The 18,445-nt window shown below is 36.9% G+C and overlaps 1 protein-coding gene and 1 long non-coding RNA gene across 2 annotated transcripts in view; one reads left to right on the top strand and one right to left on the bottom strand.

The window, feature by feature from the left end:
- The window catches only part of LOC122821792, an 86,491-nt gene that overhangs the window by 25,811 nt on the left and 42,235 nt on the right, over positions 1 to 18,445 (bottom strand). The gene's annotated exons all lie outside the window — the stretch shown is intronic.
- LOC122821791 (transcription factor Sox-9-like) lies at positions 8,261 to 11,917 on the top strand. Its single transcript, XM_044100001.1, has 3 exons — positions 8,261 to 9,001; positions 9,339 to 9,586; positions 9,834 to 11,917. Exons 1-3 carry the CDS (start codon positions 8,574 to 8,576, stop codon positions 10,595 to 10,597), a joined length of 1,440 nt encoding a protein of 479 aa, XP_043955936.1. The 5' UTR covers positions 8,261 to 8,573; the 3' UTR covers positions 10,598 to 11,917.

The raw sequence follows: 18,445 nt of genomic DNA, 5'->3' as shown, positions 1-18,445 counted from the left end.
AATATATCTGCCCAAACACAAGTGAGCATTTTTTCTGGTGGAGGATGTTGGGGGCAATATAAAGCACTGCATTGTGTTTTTTAATAATACATTGTAAAATCTCTAGAGAAAAAAATCTAACTTAAATTGTAGCGTTTATACAGGTATTATTAATTCATGGCAATATGTTACTTAGTAAACCACAATCAAAAGAGTGCAATGAACTAATTTAATCCCTTTTACTTTTAGGTTGAACAATTTTAAATTTGTTGTTAAAATGTATTTTAAATAACTTTCAAAATTAAAATCTTTCATTGTTTAATATAAATTAAAAACAGCAGTTTCGGATTAAAAAAAAAAATTACAGAAATGTATTCTTCTGCTAACTTATAAAAATGCCGTGTTGTCAATGCTACATTATCAGAATAAAAAACACATTAAGTAAAAAATGGAATTCAGTCTTGAATCTCATCCAGAATTTTTTCATCATGCCGTATAAACTGGGATGCTTATCTATGGCAATCCAAACAATTTTGTATAAAGAAACAGCAAGCTCAGGCAGATAAGAAGTCACTTTTGCAGTCTAGAACAATCTGTAGAAAATCAAACCAGTCTGTTACAGTTTTCCTTCTCACACCAAGAAAAGTCACCAAGCAGCTCAAATATTGTATCTCAGGAAATGTTGAAGAACAATTTCCTTGAAGAGTAACACTAGAATGCACGACTCTGACTCCCGGAGGTTTGGGGCCACCACCGCTGGGCCGTCCCAGTTAGATGGAACTTCCCTGCTGAGCCTGACCCAGCCTGAAAAGCAGAGCACCCAAAGGGAGCTGGAGGAAGACGTGGTGGAAAGAGAGAGGAGAGTTGCACGCAGCCCTGAGTGTTTTGTTATGCTTGGCATGTATGTGTTTCACCTCCAGTCTCTACTAGTTTGCTCACAAGTGATTTGTGTTTTAGGGGAAAAGGGGAAATAGAAGGGCTGATATTTGAAAGACTACGACGTGTGTGCAAAAAGCCACTGATGCAGAAAATGCAATGTATTTTATGAGTTTGTGTAAAATCATTTTAGGAGACTGAATGTACAGTTATACTTGAGAAAGTTAAATATTCTTACAGCAGAAAGGTTAACATCACCAAGTTATTTGCTATGTTTGGTTCCTTTTTATATGTTTAGCTACCCTGATGCCTGAACAGATTATTTTTTTACCAAATGCATCAAAGTAGCCTAAAGGAAAACATCAATTTTGTCATGACAAAGGTTCTCAAAAGTAAAATCACTAGAATTCATTTTTTTATCTACTTATGATACTAAATTATTTTAAAATGAAATGTTAGTATTGTCTTCCCTGCAAAGTATCTATTTAATACATTTTCACTCACACAGTCAATGAAAGTCAGAGAATTAAAAAAATATATTTCTAAATTCAGGCCTCGGTGGGAAGTGAGACTGATCTTGACGCATAGGAAATTGTGACTTTTACCTTTGTGACTAAAAGTGAAGACCAATTACTGCAGCACACTTTCTAGAATGCCCTTCCCTTGTTGGCTTCCAAGCAGATAGCACTGCTATAATCTCTGCCTTATCTGCTTGGAGCTTCTAACAAGCTGAAATGCCGCAACAATTTGTTTGATAGCTTATCTAGAGGGAAGGAAATGGGTATGCAGAAGGGTCAATGCTATTTGTAAAAAAACAAGCTGTATTAAACAAATGCCCCACTGTAAATCACCATTATAAAACCAAAAATTACTTTAACACCCCAACCAACTTTCTGATTTATTTTCTTTTAAAAGCATTTCTAAGCATCAATTTTATTAATTATTATTATTATTTTTTTTTTTTTAATCTTTTTACCTTTTTAGTATTTCTTACAGAACACCTAAAAAGCAGAGCTAAGACTGAACTCTGCATAGTTACTTTAAGGTACTTTTCATGATGACTTCAGGCAAAATGGCCTCAGAGTCAGTTTAAATGACAATGAAACAGTATGGAAGCAGAGTGTGATCCCTGTAGGTCAGTGCCCTCTATTTCCAATACCAGAGCATGACCTATAATTAAGTTGGAATGACAATGGCTCATTTTGAAAGTGCTGACAAAATGTTACAACCCCACCTGAGTCTTTGCAGATGCTATTAATGTGCTTAGACACTTGAGAGGGGTTAGGTGGTCGGTGACGGTTACAAAACATGAATTAAATGGTATCATCACATGCTTACTCCATCCTTACCAAAGCAAAGTCTCTATGCAACATTTAAAAAAGAAAAAAAAAACAGCAGCTATTCAAACTATAATCAAATTAAAGTTATATTGTCAGTAACATGACTGGTTTGAAAAGTCAATCAAGATGCAAGATGTGGGCATCAAGAAACTGAATCCTGCATTGTCCTTTAGTAGGACTTCAAATATCCATGGCAACTAGGAAGGTATTAATTTATCCACATAATAAAATAGTGAAGCATTGGCTTTGTTTTTATATAGAAACTCTTGGCTAACATGCTACTTCCTAACATATTGACAATATCTGCAAATGCCCTACCTGTTTTCCTGTTTCTGTTGTTCAAACCATAAAGTCAGACAATAACAGTTTATAATCCATATAAGTTGATAGAAACTCCTAAAAGATACATTTTAATGTACACATTTATGTGCTTTTCTTCCAACATGATAAGTTTTGTGTATGAGTCACTCATCAGACAAATACACTTGTATTCCTTTTAGTCAAAAGATGACAACCACCATAAATGTGAAAAAATTCCCTCATTTGAATTTTTATGTTCTATAGCTACAACTCATTTGCAAAGCTTACAATGGTTAACAAATTTAAAAACAAATACAATATATATATATATATATATATATATATATATATATATATATATATATATATATATATATATATATATATATATATATGCAGAGGTAAAAATAAATTTTAGACAAATTTACTATTTAGTTGCAGAAATATTAAGTTTGGAAAGTTGGGATAATTATAATTTACTTACAATCCATGTAAGTGTATTCCAGCTTTTTATTTCCTCAACACATTTCTGGTAAAATGCTTTAAGTGTTGTGATTTAAATGAATAAAATGAGTATGTGTTGTTAGTTGTAAATCTTTAGTCTGTGATCGGTTTTCGCACATTAGAGTCTAAACCACACCTCGAAGACAGTTTGGCTGTAAGTGTGAACTGCTCCCTGGCACCACAACACACAAAATGTCCCATCCGCTGGCTCCGGATGATGTCAGTGTAGCATCTCAGTCCACGGACAGAGACACCTTTCATAAAGAAGCTATGTGCACTCAGGTCTGCTCTACGTAATGGAATATCCGGCCCTCCTTCCCTCCAACCTGTTTTGATGATCAGGTGAAAATGAGACTCTTGTTGTCGCCTGCAGTTGGTCTAAAAATAAACTCGGCCTGATTAGTGGCCCAACTTCCCCTTCTTGTTACCGTCACCTGCTGCTGCTGCTGTTTACTTCCTTATTGCTTTATTTCCCACCACAGCAGTAATAACCACATTCGCACATATTTGATTATCAGCCGTTATACTGGACACCCACTTTCCACTATTTGACTTTCTTTTTAGCAGATATCTGGCTCCTTTTCTCTTGTTTCATTATCCTCACAACTTAACCTGGCTCTTTTCAGCAAGTTCCATTTGTTGGAGGACTGATGAAAAGGACCATTCTTCCTACACAGCCATGGAGACACAAGAAATACCAAGTTAATGAAAGAGTGATGATATCTAATCGCCTTTCAGAATTTAGCACCTGTATTAGAGCAACTCTCTAAGTCTTTGCAATGGTTGCACCATAGATGTAGACTACTTCCTGTTAGCCGCGTGCCACTCACTGTGGTTAAACGTTTGATACAAGGTTGTTTCAGGAGAAACAGAAATATCTTGTGTAGTCAAGCAGATCCAGTCCTCTTAGCTCTTCGGGATTTCAGCATTAGACTGCAGCAATAAGATTAATGTTCTAAGAAAGGGTAAAATGAACAATGGCATATTTCATGGGCTTTAAATAAGTGTCTTATTACAATAAGGATTGCCAGGTCTATTCTTGGTAAAGCTTATTTCAGAGCAAAATAATTTGAGAAGGTCAACAACCTATCTTTAGAAACTTTATACTACATTAAGAAATCCAAAGTTAACATTTCAGTCTTGACAATTATCATTGCAGTTCTATTATTAGTAAAGGGAGTGGTTTCCATAATCTAGACTTGCCACTTTGGGTAAAATAAGCTGAGATATGTAACAAAGTTATTTGTAAGGCTTTACCAAACCACAATGACAGCCTGTACCCACAATGGAGAAAGACATGGAGCAGTAGTGGGCCTTCCACCATCCTCATAATGGCAAGGAAGAGTTGGCCAAAACATCTCCATAGAGAGTCAAAACAGTTATAGCTGGTGATCACATAAACTTGATAACTGTTGCAACAAAGATTTGTTAGGTAGGAATTGCAATTACCTTTTCATATATTGCCAAGTTGCCTTGGATAACTTTTTTCACTTGATAGGCAAAGTAAATTTGTAAACCACCTTTTTATTGACTCAGGTTATCTTTGTGTGATATTAAAATTAGGTTTATGTTCTTAAACATTTAGGTGTGACAGTAATTTTTTACTTTTTTTTTTTTTTTTACCTGATTGTTGTCCTTACTTTTTCAGGTGAGTCGCTGTGGTTCTGTGTGGGATGTCAAGGAGGTGTGAAATAGTCAGGGTTGGGGAATGTGAAGCAAAATCTTCTGAGGGTGACAGGGCCTTGATAAGTCTTATTTAAACTTTACCCTTCACAAAATGCCAAGTGTAAACAGTTGCCCGTGGCCAGAGTACTCTGATCTAGTAAAGCAAACATTAGCAGGCCATCCATCCATCTTTATGATACCATCATTTACAGTTCAACCAATGCGGTTTATGTTTCAGACATCATTCTAAAGAATTAGAGGTGTGGAAACACCCGGAAGGAAGAATTAGACAGTTTTGCTGAAGAATTTTGACAGTTCTGCTTTTTGCAGTCCTCCGCCATGTCTAGGGCAGTTGGTTCAAGTTGTGGAAAGTCTCAGAGAGGTGCTATGTGAGTGGTCAAAATCCTTATACTGGCTTCCCTCCACTATTAATAACCAAGTAAGGGTACTAATATATATATACTGTGAAATAGCTGGACAATTTCAACACTGAAGTTATGAATGAAATGCTGTAATTAGGATTCACTCTTTGAAACAATACCTCAAAAAGAAAAGAAATCTTTACATAAGAAATCTAGAATATCAACTTTAAACATTGTTACAGATGTAGTTTATGCTGTATTTATGACAAAATTTTGGTTTTGCTTCTGATTTTCTGTACACACTTTAAAAACAAAACAAAAAAAATATATATATACTGACGCCTCTGAAATTAAGACGTAAAAAGAATCACGGCCTTTTCAAACTTTTGCAGTGGAATCTGCGAGGTGAAAGACATGATTTGGCAGTTTACCCCCAGTGTTTACCTCAAAATTTTGACGCCAAGGCTCGAACTCGAGCTGAGAAGTTTCCCAAGACTTTCGCCCACAGCCGGGTGCTCCGTGTAAGCTGTGAGATTCACGTCCACCCCTCCTCCCCTGGCCATATTTAACTGGAATACAGTCCGTGGGCCTACTCAAACCTTCTGCAGTCACGATGTGGAGGTGAGAACATGCCCAACCACATCTCTGATGCCTCAGTGCTGGCCGTCACAGGGTTTCCTCTACTGCAAGTTAAGACCAGTTGGCTCAGAAATCAAAGAAGCTATTCTTGAACCTCCCAAAATACGTCATTCTAAAACTACAACAAACACCTTTTAACTTTTTTCAGATTTTATCAGATAACAGCCAAAAATTTTCAAGCATTTTTACTGATAATTTTGACATAGATCAACAAAAAGAAGCACACCATTTTTATAGAAAAAAAGTTTTTCTATAAAAAACTTTTTTTTTTATATTTCTATAACAACAATGTACATCTGTATGCATGTCCTCGGACAATATTTTGAAAAAACAGCCATTTACTGCAATTATATCTGCAAATATTGTGAGACATGTTTCTGGTTTTGCAATCTGTTGTGTGAAATCGTTTTTGCCATCTGGCGCAAACTAAAATGGAAGCCTTGCTACAGTATGATGCTACTACCACCATGTTTTCACAGTAAGGGTAGCTTTTCTACCATGCAGGTGCTGTTTTGCATGAAGACCAAAAAATGTTTATTTAATCTGACCAAGGCACCTTCTTTTACAAGCCTGCTTTGACTCCAGCATTAAATATCACTTAGCTGACCATATGTGTGCTGTAGTGTCAATTCGTGCCAGCAGGACTGTATCAAAAATGTAAATCAAGATTTAGTAATAAAAACAGAGAAACGTTTATAGAAACTTTTAACAACTTTCTTGAATAAAGGCATTTTAAATATTTTATTGTGTGAAATCTTAAGTTTTCCAAATTTACTCTTTCAATTTAAAACAGTTTTATCTCAGTGAGCCTAAATCTGAGATACATTTTACTGTGTATCATCCATCTTTACCATACCGGAAATAATCCAACATAACACACTTGAGCAAATATTTTGTTTGAGTAACGTTCTATGTCATTATCTGCTGATATACACCCAAACTTGTTTTGCCAACTTATATATTTGCCAGTGTTCACCATCTTTTTCAATTTATTGGCTTTATTTGAAGTTATAACTCAGGGTGGGATCCGGTTTCTATTGAATACGTGGATTAGAAGGCCTAACCTCTTACCACAAAGTCTCTTTTGTATGTAGAAAACAATTGTTGGAGCAAATCCAGAGGAGCTGATTTTAGTGTCACAACAGTTTTTATTTTATTTTACTTTTTTTTTAATTATATATATTTAATTTTAGGGGTTAGGGTTCTTTCTAAGATAGTCATTCCTCCCACAGAAAGTATGATTTAGTCTTAAATAATTGTAGCAAAATAATAGGATAAAAATAAATGTCTTAAAAATATATTATATTTAACTTGTTTGGGAACATTTTGAAAAATTTGATTTTTATTCTTAGACATTTTAATCATCAATGAACAATTGCTTTTACATGAAAGTAAAGTCTTTAGTATTTTTACCCGTTTCTGTACCCTTTATGCTCTTTTCAGCAATATAGAAAAATATAAGAAAATGAATTAAATTTCCTCTCTATATCATTTACTACATACTCTTACCATTAAGTTTATTCTTCTTCACTTTTTGTGTAATTCTGACTTCAATTTAAAACTAGACAGTTTACAAATGGATCTTTTTTGTCTAATAAAATTAGAATAAACGACTAATGCATGAAAATATAAATTTCTTTCATTGTCTTTATACTTGGAAAAACAACAACAACAAAAGAAAAACATTTTGAGGCTTTTAAATGTAAAACTCACTGAAGGGGCTTGATAACAAACTGGACTGATAAGTTTCTGGACTGCTGTCTCCCCCTATTGGTCAAATTTGAAACATGTCACTTTCCCCCCTTGTTGCTCCCTTGCAGGTCTATAGAGTCTGATAGATTGTTCTGTGCAACACAAGGTTTACACAATATCACTCAGTATATAATCAAAGACAAGTATGTAATATAAATCATATTAGTCCACCAATTTCAGAGAAGCGGAAAGTTGATTATTTAAGGATACACGTTTTTGATATTGTTGATATCTTCTCTGAGAGAGATGCTTCAGAAATAGGCATAGAGATATTTGCTAAATAAACTACTTGCATGTTTGTAATTTATGCCAACAGGTTATGTTAAACTTAGGGTTTTGCAATATTAATTGTTTGCTGCTTCAGTTAATTCATTTTTTTTTATTAAACCTGAAATTATTATAAATTACAGACTATTATAAACAAGTTTAAGGAGCACATTTTCATTCCAAATTACCTATTTGGTAAAGATGAAGCTGTTTTAGTTTTTTGTCGTAAAGTTAAACTGAAGTGCAGGATCTTCATTTTAAAAGTTTTCTATTCTTGTTCCACGTTATTCGTTTATATAAATTTTTCAAAGTTGACCTTTGATTATGTATTAAAAAGAGACTAAAGCTCACACAGGTACAATAAATAAATAAATAAATAAATAAATAAATAAATAAATAAATAAATAAATAAATAAATAAATAAATAAATAAAAACAAAAAACGCCTAGTTACGGTTGGTTTTCACTGTTTTTTGGTCCGAGATTTTCTCTGAGTAGATTATGTCCCCGCCCCTTGAACGCCCCACCACCACCCCTGCCCAATCATTCCTTACCCTCAAACATAAATTGCGGCATCGCCGCCTTGGTTTGCAGACGCTTCGAGTATCCATCGTGGGAGATGAGTTAGTTTCATTCCGTTTTAAAGTCACTGTTTCTCAATTGCGTTATTATTCACAAGATTGTAAGAAGGCTAAGGAGCTTGAAGACTTATTTTTTTGCTTTTTTTATTTTAAAGGATTCAAGTTTGCAGGTCAAGCTGTGCGCCCTTACAGACTGTCGCTGCAGTCTTTGGGCACGTAATACTTGGATTTAAAAAAAAGAAAAAGAAAAAAGAAGGCCTTTCTACTACTTTTTTTTCAGTGCGAGCAGATAGTCTTTAATTTTTTCGCATGAATCTCCTCGACCCTTACCTGAAGATGACAGAAGAACAGGAGAAATGTCATTCAGACGCTCCGAGCCCCAGCATGTCTGAAGACTCAGCGGGCTCGCCGTGCCCGTCCGGCTCCGGTTCGGACACCGAGAACACCCGGCCGTCCGACAACCACCTCCTCAGGGGACCGGACTACAAGAAGGAAGGCGAGGAAGAGAAGTTCCCGGTGTGCATCAGAGATGCGGTGTCCCAGGTGCTGAAGGGCTATGACTGGACGCTCGTACCCATGCCGGTGCGCGTCAACGGCTCCAGCAAGAGCAAACCACACGTTAAGAGACCCATGAACGCCTTCATGGTTTGGGCTCAGGCAGCGCGGAGGAAGCTGGCCGATCAGTATCCGCATCTGCACAACGCAGAACTCAGCAAAACCCTGGGAAAACTTTGGAGGTGAGTTGGTCTTAAAATTCGAGGTCCGTTTGTGTAGCGCTTTTACGCACTGAAAGCGCTTAGCTGATTGCTCCGTTAAAAACAAACAAACAAACAAAAAAAAAACCCTGCAGCTCTTTCTCGATACAAGTTTTACATGTTGCTAGTTTCCCTGGGGTTTCGATATATAATTTTATTCGTATGTTTTTATTTTATTTTCTTGGAGTCTTCTTATTTATATATCTAAGTTAAGACCATATTTTTAATCGCTTGCTGGAGGCTATTTCTCATGCATTCATAAACAAATTAGAATAAACACGCATGCATAATTCACATTTTTGATTTGTGCCATGTTCAGGCTTCTCAATGAGGTGGAGAAGCGCCCGTTTGTGGAGGAAGCTGAACGCCTGAGAGTGCAGCACAAGAAGGATCACCCCGACTATAAATATCAACCGAGGCGGAGGAAATCTGTTAAGAATGGGCAAAATGAATCCGAGGATGGCGAACAGACGCACATCTCTCCGAACGCTATATTCAAGGCGCTGCAGCAAGCAGACTCTCCTGCGTCCAGCATGGGCGAGGTGCACTCTCCGGGAGAACATTCGGGTAAGATTTGAAAGAAATGCTTTTAAATATCATTTCGTTGCATTTTTCCAGGACAGATGGAAAATTCAGCTGTTGTGAATTTTATTGTCCAACAGGCAAACACATCTCTTAGAATTGTCCCAGTAGTTTGAGGCATAAGGTTACCCTAACTTCCCCCATCTGGGTACATTTAGATTAAATTGTCAGGACTGGCAGTGATAATTTGTTTTCAAAAGCCATGAGTCTAACTTTGCTTCTCTCCAACCAGGTCAGTCACAGGGACCACCAACACCCCCGACAACCCCAAAGACAGATCTTTCCTCCAGCAAAGCTGACCTGAAGCGTGAGGGCCGCCCCATTCAAGAGGGCAGCAGTCGGCAGCTCAACATAGACTTTGGAGCTGTGGACATTGGTGAGCTTAGCAGCGAAGTCATCTCCAACATTGGGAGCTTTGATGTTGATGAGTTCGACCAGTACCTGCCACCTCACAGCCACGCTGGGGTTGCTGGTCCAGCCCAGGCTGGCTACACAGGCAGCTACGGTATTAGCACCTCCTCAGTCAGTCAGGGAGCCGGTGTGGGAGCTCATGCTTGGATGTCCAAGCAGCAGCAGCAGCAGCATACTCTGACCAACCTTGGTGGAGCAGGAGAGCAAGGTCAACAGGGCCAGCAGAGAACCACCCAGATCAAGACGGAGCAGCTCAGCCCGAGCCACTACAGTGACCAACAGGGATCCCCGCAGCACATCACCTATGGCTCATTCAACCTACAGCACTACAGCCCCTCTTCTTATCCGTCCATCACAAGAGCACAATATGACTATTCAGAACACCAGAGCAGTGCCAACTCTTACTACAGCCACGCAGCTGGCCAAGGTTCCAGCCTGTACTCCACCTTCAGCTACATGAGCCCCAGCCAGAGGCCGATGTACACCCCAATAGCCGACAGCACTGGGGTGCCCTCTGTGCCGCAGACCCACAGTCCACAGCACTGGGAGCAGCAGCCGATTTACACACAACTGTCCAGGCCCTGAGGACTGCCAACACATCCACCCAAGACTACTCCCCCTACCCCCCACCCCCAGTTGCCTTAATTCCATTGTCCTCGCCACATTGCCAATAGAAAAACACAACATGGACTTTTTTATAGTTCTGAAATTTAGTCTTTAAATTGGTTCACAGCAGTGCCTTTTGTATTGGTTGGAATTGTGATTATATTTTTTTAGAAATGATGTTTAAAAAGTTAAATCCTCTGTGAGGACATAATGGTTATGAATATGATAGTATGTACTGTGTATGTGTTCTGCTCTTGTTATTCCCAACATATTCTGTGTCATGATCATCACTGCTTGCTTAAAGGAACAGGGATGCTGGGTGAAAACACCCTCAGTGGCCTTTTTTATTCTCTCTATAATGTATTTTTTTACTGGAAGTTTACCGACACCGCCATCTCACCTTAGCCTTCGTTCCGCTGTACATACGCTAACTTCAGTGAGATTCAGATTATGAGAAATGCAGGTTTGGAGTAGATTAGAATTGTTGGCCGTGATGTTACTGTGTCATCAGCGAAGAGTCCAATGTTCTACTTCTCGTTTGGTTCATCTAAAACTGTTGGAAACGCTAATAGCAGGTGCCATGTAACTCTTCTGCGGGCCTTACTGTGCTGCTAGATGCGATAGTGATGCTTGCTTTTTAACTGCCTTCAATACCATTAGTGCCTCTGAAGCCACAGCGGGGAGGTTTCACGATCCGAAAAGACAGCAGCGCAGGTCAGATTTCCTGCTTGATGAGATTCAGGAAGTGACCTTTGACCTGGCTCTTGCCAGTGTAAATCAGGTCTGAGCATGGTGTGCTTCTACCAGATATTTTATCCCTTCTTTTGTTTTCTTAATTTATTCTTTAGCATTAATTTTATTGGAGAATTATCATTTAAATTCAGCACAAAGGTGAATTTAGGTTGCTGTCATATGTGATGCAACATTGTTTATTTATCATTTGTAAATGTTTTCACATAATTCTCGATCTGCTTCTGTACAGAATGCTTAAAAAATGACATGATGGGTCTTTCTCTTCAAGAAAAACTGGATGTTTTCTTCTTTCTCCTTTTCTTTGACTGGATGAGAAACGCAGCTGTAAAGAATTTTGCTGGATTCAACAGAATATTTTGGTTTCTTTTTTTCTTTTTGAAAAGAGAAAGTTTTGTTTCTTGTTTTATATTCTGTATAATTAGTTCTCATTTTTGTCAGCTTCTTAATGCAGTTTCCCTAGGTAAACATGGCTTTGTCTTAAAGCTTATCTTTTGTATTATTATTATTTTTTGTTTGAAATAAAAGTAAAAGTCAGAAATAAGTTCACATCTTAAGCTGTCTGTTTCTTTTGACATTGCTGTCTGTAGGGTGTTATCATTAATAATATCAATACGTTAATCACAGTAATTAAATGTCAAAAGCTAAAATTCCTTAATATATTACCCACAAACGGATGCAGTTCAAGCATTTTTCTTCCTTAATTTTGACTGTTATGGCCAACAGCTAATTAAATACATAACTCAGTTTTATTTTATTTTATTTTAATTTCATACAAGACCAACAAAGACAATAATTTTAACACAGAATTATCCGTTATTGGATCATATGACTCCATAAAGCACAGTATGCATTTTAATTGTGGGGTTGCCTTTTTCATAAATTATTGCATCAGTGCTGCTTGGCATAGAGAGATGAGGAGCCTGTTCAGCTGAGATGTTTAAGAGCAACTTTCAACTTATATGTATAGTTTGGTGTCTCATCATTCTCTTCATAATTGTATACAAATTATCTATAGAGTTTATAGCAGATGAAGTTTTGGGCCAATAGCAATTATATAATTGTAATAAAGGAATGTCTTAATATTGTCGGCACAGTGCGCACATGTACCACATGATACTGGAAAATGAAACATTTTTATAAAGCTTGTCAGCAGACGGGAGCACAAAGAGTTCTTGCATTCCTGGTCATTCCTGTTGCACATGCAACTTTTTCATCCCATTAATATACTTGCATATATTACATATATATTTGTAGCTTGAGCTTGTGCAAATGTCTGTCAGTCAAAATATTGTTAGATCACCAGTCTTTCTTAATGATGTCAAAGTTAAAACATGAAATCTTCTTTATTGGTATTGTCTTATATTATATTTTTCTGAGAGACTCAATTTTGAGCTTTCATTGGTTCTAAGCCATAATTCTCAAAATGAACAGACTCAAATGCTTAAGCATGTCACTATGTTAACAATCTGTACTTTAACAGAGTATAAATATATGCTGTGATAGTGTAATGTGTTGAGATCGCACCTGCAAAATCATAGTGTGGAGGAAGTATTTTTGAGCTTCTAATGTCTGCTTACCATTGCAATAAAGATTCTCCACTGCATTAAGAATTTTAATACACACAAAAAAATGTTGTCTATGCAATTTGTGCAAAAGCAGCATAAGTAAAGAAATCGATCGTTATATATTTTTTCTGACTTGTTGACAGTTAGCTGCAGACATTTTAGTTTAGGTTTCTGGCTTTGCAGACCATGAGGTCACAGGTTCTTTAGGGACCCAGTCCCACCGACAAGACGTATGTCCACACCCCTCCCTTCGCCTGTATACACAGCGGCTTAAAGAAACAAACTAGACGCTGCGTATTGTTTATTCCTTGCTGGCTAAGCAATATAGCAACAGAGCTGAACTTAATAAATCAGCCACAATGTAAACACAATCAGGTACTATAGGTTTGTGTTGAAATTTGAAATACATTTGCAGAGGATGCCTATTTCCTCATGTTTAATCTGTTCTTTTATTCTGGCTTCCCCTGATGTCGCGGTGACGACTAGACAGAATTTCCCAAATATCAGAAAATCAGGACAGGATAAGCTGCCATTTATAACTGAAACATTGTCTTCATTCTTCCAAATATCAGAAATGATTCACATTGATAAATATCCATATTTAATGTTTTAGTGTAATTGTAGAGAAAAAAGTAGTTTAGCTTTTAAATGTTATCTTAGGATTGATTTCATTTCCCTGTCATCTGTTCATGTCCTCCAACTGAACATCCAAAGAAAACTAAACATAATTGAAAATGGAAATCAGGTCATTTAAAAGCAATTCTTACTGGATTTGAACTAAATTTGGGCAAACTTAATATTAATTTTGTCTATGTATTGCAATTTGGTAATACATAAATAAATACCTGACTTTAACTTTTGTTAACACTACTTAATGCTGTAGAAGTATAATACCACAATTCATTATAGTTGTACAATACTTTTAGGAAACATCGCTGGTGGTATTAGAAATTTCCCTGCCTGTTTTCAGTGTCATCGGGCCTCACTCTGCTGTCTCTGGTTACAAAGGAGGACAACTTCCTCCTCTGACAGTGAGGAGCAGACGGGGTGTGTGCAGCCCACCTCCCACGGAGACCCCCAGGGGCACATCCATCACTGAATCTCATGTGGCTCAAACCTGGAGCCACGCAGCAGGGGCCTCGGGTCTTGTATGGCAAAAAGGAACTCAGCTAGAGGCTGCCTAGGGCAAAAACACAGAAGGAGAAAACTGACAAATTCCAAGTAGTCTTTTTTCTAAATCCTGCAAAGACAGGAATTTTACTCATGACTGACATGATGTTGAAGAATTCAGAACAGGATTTACTCTTCAAACCTGAAATGCAATCAGAGTGACACCATAAGGAGAAATTAGGAGGCCACCTATAACTTGAACAATGACATTTGAGTTTGATGAGTTCTTGCTGCAATATAGTGTTATATGACAGACCATTATGCTGTCTGGACTGTCTCCATGAGGCATTTATGGTAAGACAGCACCAACTGGTCCCTGATAAAACATATCGCATGAAAGTTAAAATGTACCGAACAATTATTTCCAAAAGTCAAAAAAAAAATGTTTACTGAAAAATTAGGCATTTGTTGTTACAGTTATGTAGAAAAATTAAAACAAGCTAAGTTAGGATATGCTTTACTTGCAGTGTTGAAATGTTTGAAAGGCTTTCTACTTGCACAAACTGTATTAAGTCAACATCGCATCATTTCAGAGCAATCAAGACCAGGCATCTGACTTGGCACAGGACTTTTTATTTTTTAATTCCCAGCTAGTCCTTAGTGGGTTTCCTTCACAGATTAGTTCACATGTTCCTCAATTATGTTGAATTTCTGAGGTTCTACTGAAACAAAGTCTCCCCATACCATGGCACATCCACCTCTATGTTTTACAATTAATTTGAGTCCCTTGCCCCAGTCTGGTTTATTCCAAACTTTTTTCTCTATTTTACTATCAAAATAGTTTACTCATTTGTCCAAAAAACATAATTCCAGAAGTTGTGTTCTTTGTCTACCAAACTTTGTGTGGTCTTCATATTTTCTTATCGACAGCATTTTTTTTGTACTTCTTAAAGTGAAAATGAAACTTCCACACTCGCTTTTTAATTTTACAGGCAAGCACTTTCCACATGCATAATGGCAAGAGCGTGCTGTTGGTCCTATGGTGACATTTTAAGGATTCTGAAGACTTCCTTTAGCAACTTGCAGGCTTCTCTCCAGAGATGGAGAATGTTGCTGTTCTTATTTCTCTCTCCCCTGATGTTACAGACTTGCTTTTGAGAAAATTATTATTATTTTTCTTTCAAATTGTTAGTGTTGTTTTTTTAGATATTTTTTAATCTACACAAAATCTGAACCGATAGACTTTTCTGTTGAGTTTCATCATTAAAAAAAAGGTTTTGTCAAAGGGTCGAAGATGACATCATCGAGGCTTTCTCTGCATGAGGCTATGTTGATTCACTGCTTTGCAAACACTGTGTTGCATTTGTTTTATCCATATATCAGATTACTGTAGGAAATCTGATGTGATGAATTTTTATATTTTTAAAAATATGAGGTTGAATAAGTAAAACACATATCTATATAATCATTTTTTTTTTTTTTATTTTTTCCCATGCAAAACCAAAATAGAAGTATATTGCAAAAGAAAATGTTCCGGCCCTCTAACTTCAGCTCTGAAATTCTTGGCAACAACAGACTGACTGGAGTGGTGTACAGATCGAGCCGGGCTGTGATGAGGTTAGCTCCTCACTGAACAGCAGGAGTGCCCTGATGAATGTTTCCAAGAAGGATCGGAAACAGGACCAATTTTTTCTTTCTTTTCCACTTTTTTTTTTTTTTTTTTTTTTTTTTTTTTAAAGCAAGCCATTCCATGGGCAATTTTCCCAGGACGACCCCATTATTATTCTGCAGAGACGTCTGCCCCCTCCAAACCCTATGGGTGGTCTATTTGAAGGCAAAAAGAAGAGGAAAAGAAAAGAAAAAGCTAAAAAAAAAAAAATCTGGTGATACATCCATGGTGACTGAAGCATTGCAAAGTACACAAGAACGTCAAGAACTAAGCCAAATAAGTTAGCACAATAGATTTAATGTAAATAGCATAACAACTGCAAAGCGAATTATAAGAACATACATTTTTATTTTAAAAAATGAAGTTTCAGACATTATTTTTAGTTTATGAGTTCTAACTGATTTTGTGAACACTTTTATTCTCTTGCATTCAGGAACAGTGGCAATCGACACACCCACCCACGCACGAGCCCACAACACACACACACACACACACTTGCTTTCAACTCATGCAGTCGATAAAGTTCTTTCCTAAACCAACAAGACACATCCAGAGGAAACCCATGCTAAATCATTTGGAAAGACAAGCTTACTACAAGCCTATCACCATGGAAGCTTTACCCTCAGCTCAAGAACTACTGTTTGAACAAATGGGGTGTAGATGGTGTACACATTTTATACTTCTTGAGTTGTATTAATTATCGTCTACACTCTCAATCATAAAAATAGACATCTATCTTAGTTTAGATGCACCCTTATGTATATTTGTCTTGCTACTTTTTCGTATTTTGCTTACCAATTGACCATATTTAGCAGGGAAAACTTTGCCTCACAGCCATCAATCTTGCAACAGCCCTGATAGGGACACTATCCTGTGCCAGGAGGCCAAGCTGGGCCAGCCTGCTGGAAACCTTGGTGAACTCTGTGCCTTTTGTCTAAGAAAGTGGAAGAAACCTGGCACCAATCCGAGGTCAGCGTCACAAAATTATATTACCATAATCCCATTAAGTGTGTCTGAGGCCTCATGCGTTCCAGCTTAGCCTGGAAGGAAGGTAAGTGAGGGCTGGCAGAGGGAGGTTTGCACTGAAAAACACACAGTCAATGAATCACATAGGATAGTTATAGATATTAATACTTTAGCACTGGTGATATTTTTCCAAATTATGTATTATTAAGTAAGATCATTACCTAAACCACAAGCAAAACTTCATCATTTTAGAGGAAAAGAATTTAATCTTCCACTGAGCATAACTGAACCCAGAAGCAAAAGCAAGATGATGGATCAACTGTTTTCGTCTGGAAGCTGTTTATAATCAAGGATTCTCGTTCTTATCTTTATTATTCCTTCAGCTCTGGGAGAAGGATCCTCTCCAGTAATAATGTGATTTTCCATCCCAGTTTCCTTTTGATTCCAAGAGAAACATTTTGGCTGTCAAACCAACCACAGATGTAGTGGTTTGTCTTTGCTAATTCCCCTAGCTGTACCTGGTAAATCTCCACAGAACATATCCTTTTACAGTGCATACTCCCAATAAGCATTGGTTTTTTGAAACATGTGGACACATTTTTAGAGCCAGTCCTGCTTGGTTTGAGAACAGAACAAAACCCCACCTCTGGTATCATGACTCATGAAACAGTTGTTTGTTGATCTTGGAATTATATTGAGTATTTTTAAATATAACCATTGCTATGCATATTTCAATATGTTAAAAAGACATGGTTATAATTCTAAAGTTCTGAAAGAGGCATGTTAACTTCCTGAGTTATGGAAGATTTGTGCTTTTAGAGCTTTGTGCTACCTTTGGTTAATCTTATTTTCTTTTCTAATGTTTGAAAATAGCATCTAAAGCAATCTATATTCAACTGTTTAAATGACATAAAAATAGTTTAATAAAAAAAATTCTGAACTAAACTAAAAAAATTACCCAAAAAACATTTTTTTTCTAACAACAGTTTTTTTTAAATGAAATATTTAGTGAAAGAAATTCCTGTCACCTAGGAGACAAGTGCCCTAAGCAAATGCTTGTGGATGTCCCATGAACCAGTCATGAAAATGCAGGTAACATTGCCTTAATATACAGCAGACAAAGTCAGCTCTGAAATTGCACAGCTTAAAACTCCCAGATTTTATTTTTTCAGCGGTTTGTCATTGTCATTTATGTCCACTGAGTTTATTCTGGATTTTTAGCTTGAATTTCTTTTGTTATTTTAAAATGTGTTATAAATGTTACATTGTTTTATTTCCACTTTGCTGTGCATCCCTAGTCTGCCTAATGTATTTAATACCTTGTGTGGTTTTACATAGATAAGTTGGAATTGACATCAAACTGATTACCTTTATCTTTTGGAGATCTGTCTGTCTCTATTAATGGCATAAAAACTAAATGCAAGTTGACACATTTGAGTGATAAAGAAACTTCATCTACCTGAACAGGAATATCAAAACAAACGTAAGGTAAGTTATACGGGCGATGCAAATGTTTGTAAGTTTGCCTTTTTCTGATTGCATATCCTTGAGTTGCCAGTCCTTGTGATGACTGATTATTAATAGCAGCTCAGTGACCACTTCTTTGCCTAAGGGCCCAGTTTCTCAAACATCTCTCCCCTGTGTTTGTCCATTCCATTGAGGGGACAACCAATAAGGCCTGATCCCTTGTCTAAATAAGTTAATACCTGAACCAACATGTAAAAGTAAAGTTCAGGGCCAAATTCAGATTCCTGAGAAATGTGC

This window comes from Gambusia affinis, linkage group LG19 (assembly GCF_019740435.1).
Source record: "Gambusia affinis linkage group LG19, SWU_Gaff_1.0, whole genome shotgun sequence".
In the NCBI taxonomy this organism is placed as follows: domain Eukaryota; kingdom Metazoa; phylum Chordata; class Actinopteri; order Cyprinodontiformes; family Poeciliidae; genus Gambusia; species Gambusia affinis.
The sequence above is the reverse complement of the archived record's forward strand: the minus strand, read 5'-3'. Positions and strand labels throughout refer to the sequence as shown.

Excerpts from the sequence above, each read along its gene's own strand:
- LOC122821791 (XM_044100001.1), top strand. The coding sequence starts at position 8,574 with ATGAATCTCCTCGACCCTTACCTGAAGATGACAGAAGAACAGGAGAAA. Across the intron at positions 9,002-9,338 it reads ACCCTGGGAAAACTTTGGAG|GCTTCTCAATGAGGTGGAGA; the intron begins GTGAGTTGGTCT and ends TGCCATGTTCAG. Across the intron at positions 9,587-9,833 it reads CTCTCCGGGAGAACATTCGG|GTCAGTCACAGGGACCACCA; the intron begins GTAAGATTTGAA and ends CTCTCCAACCAG.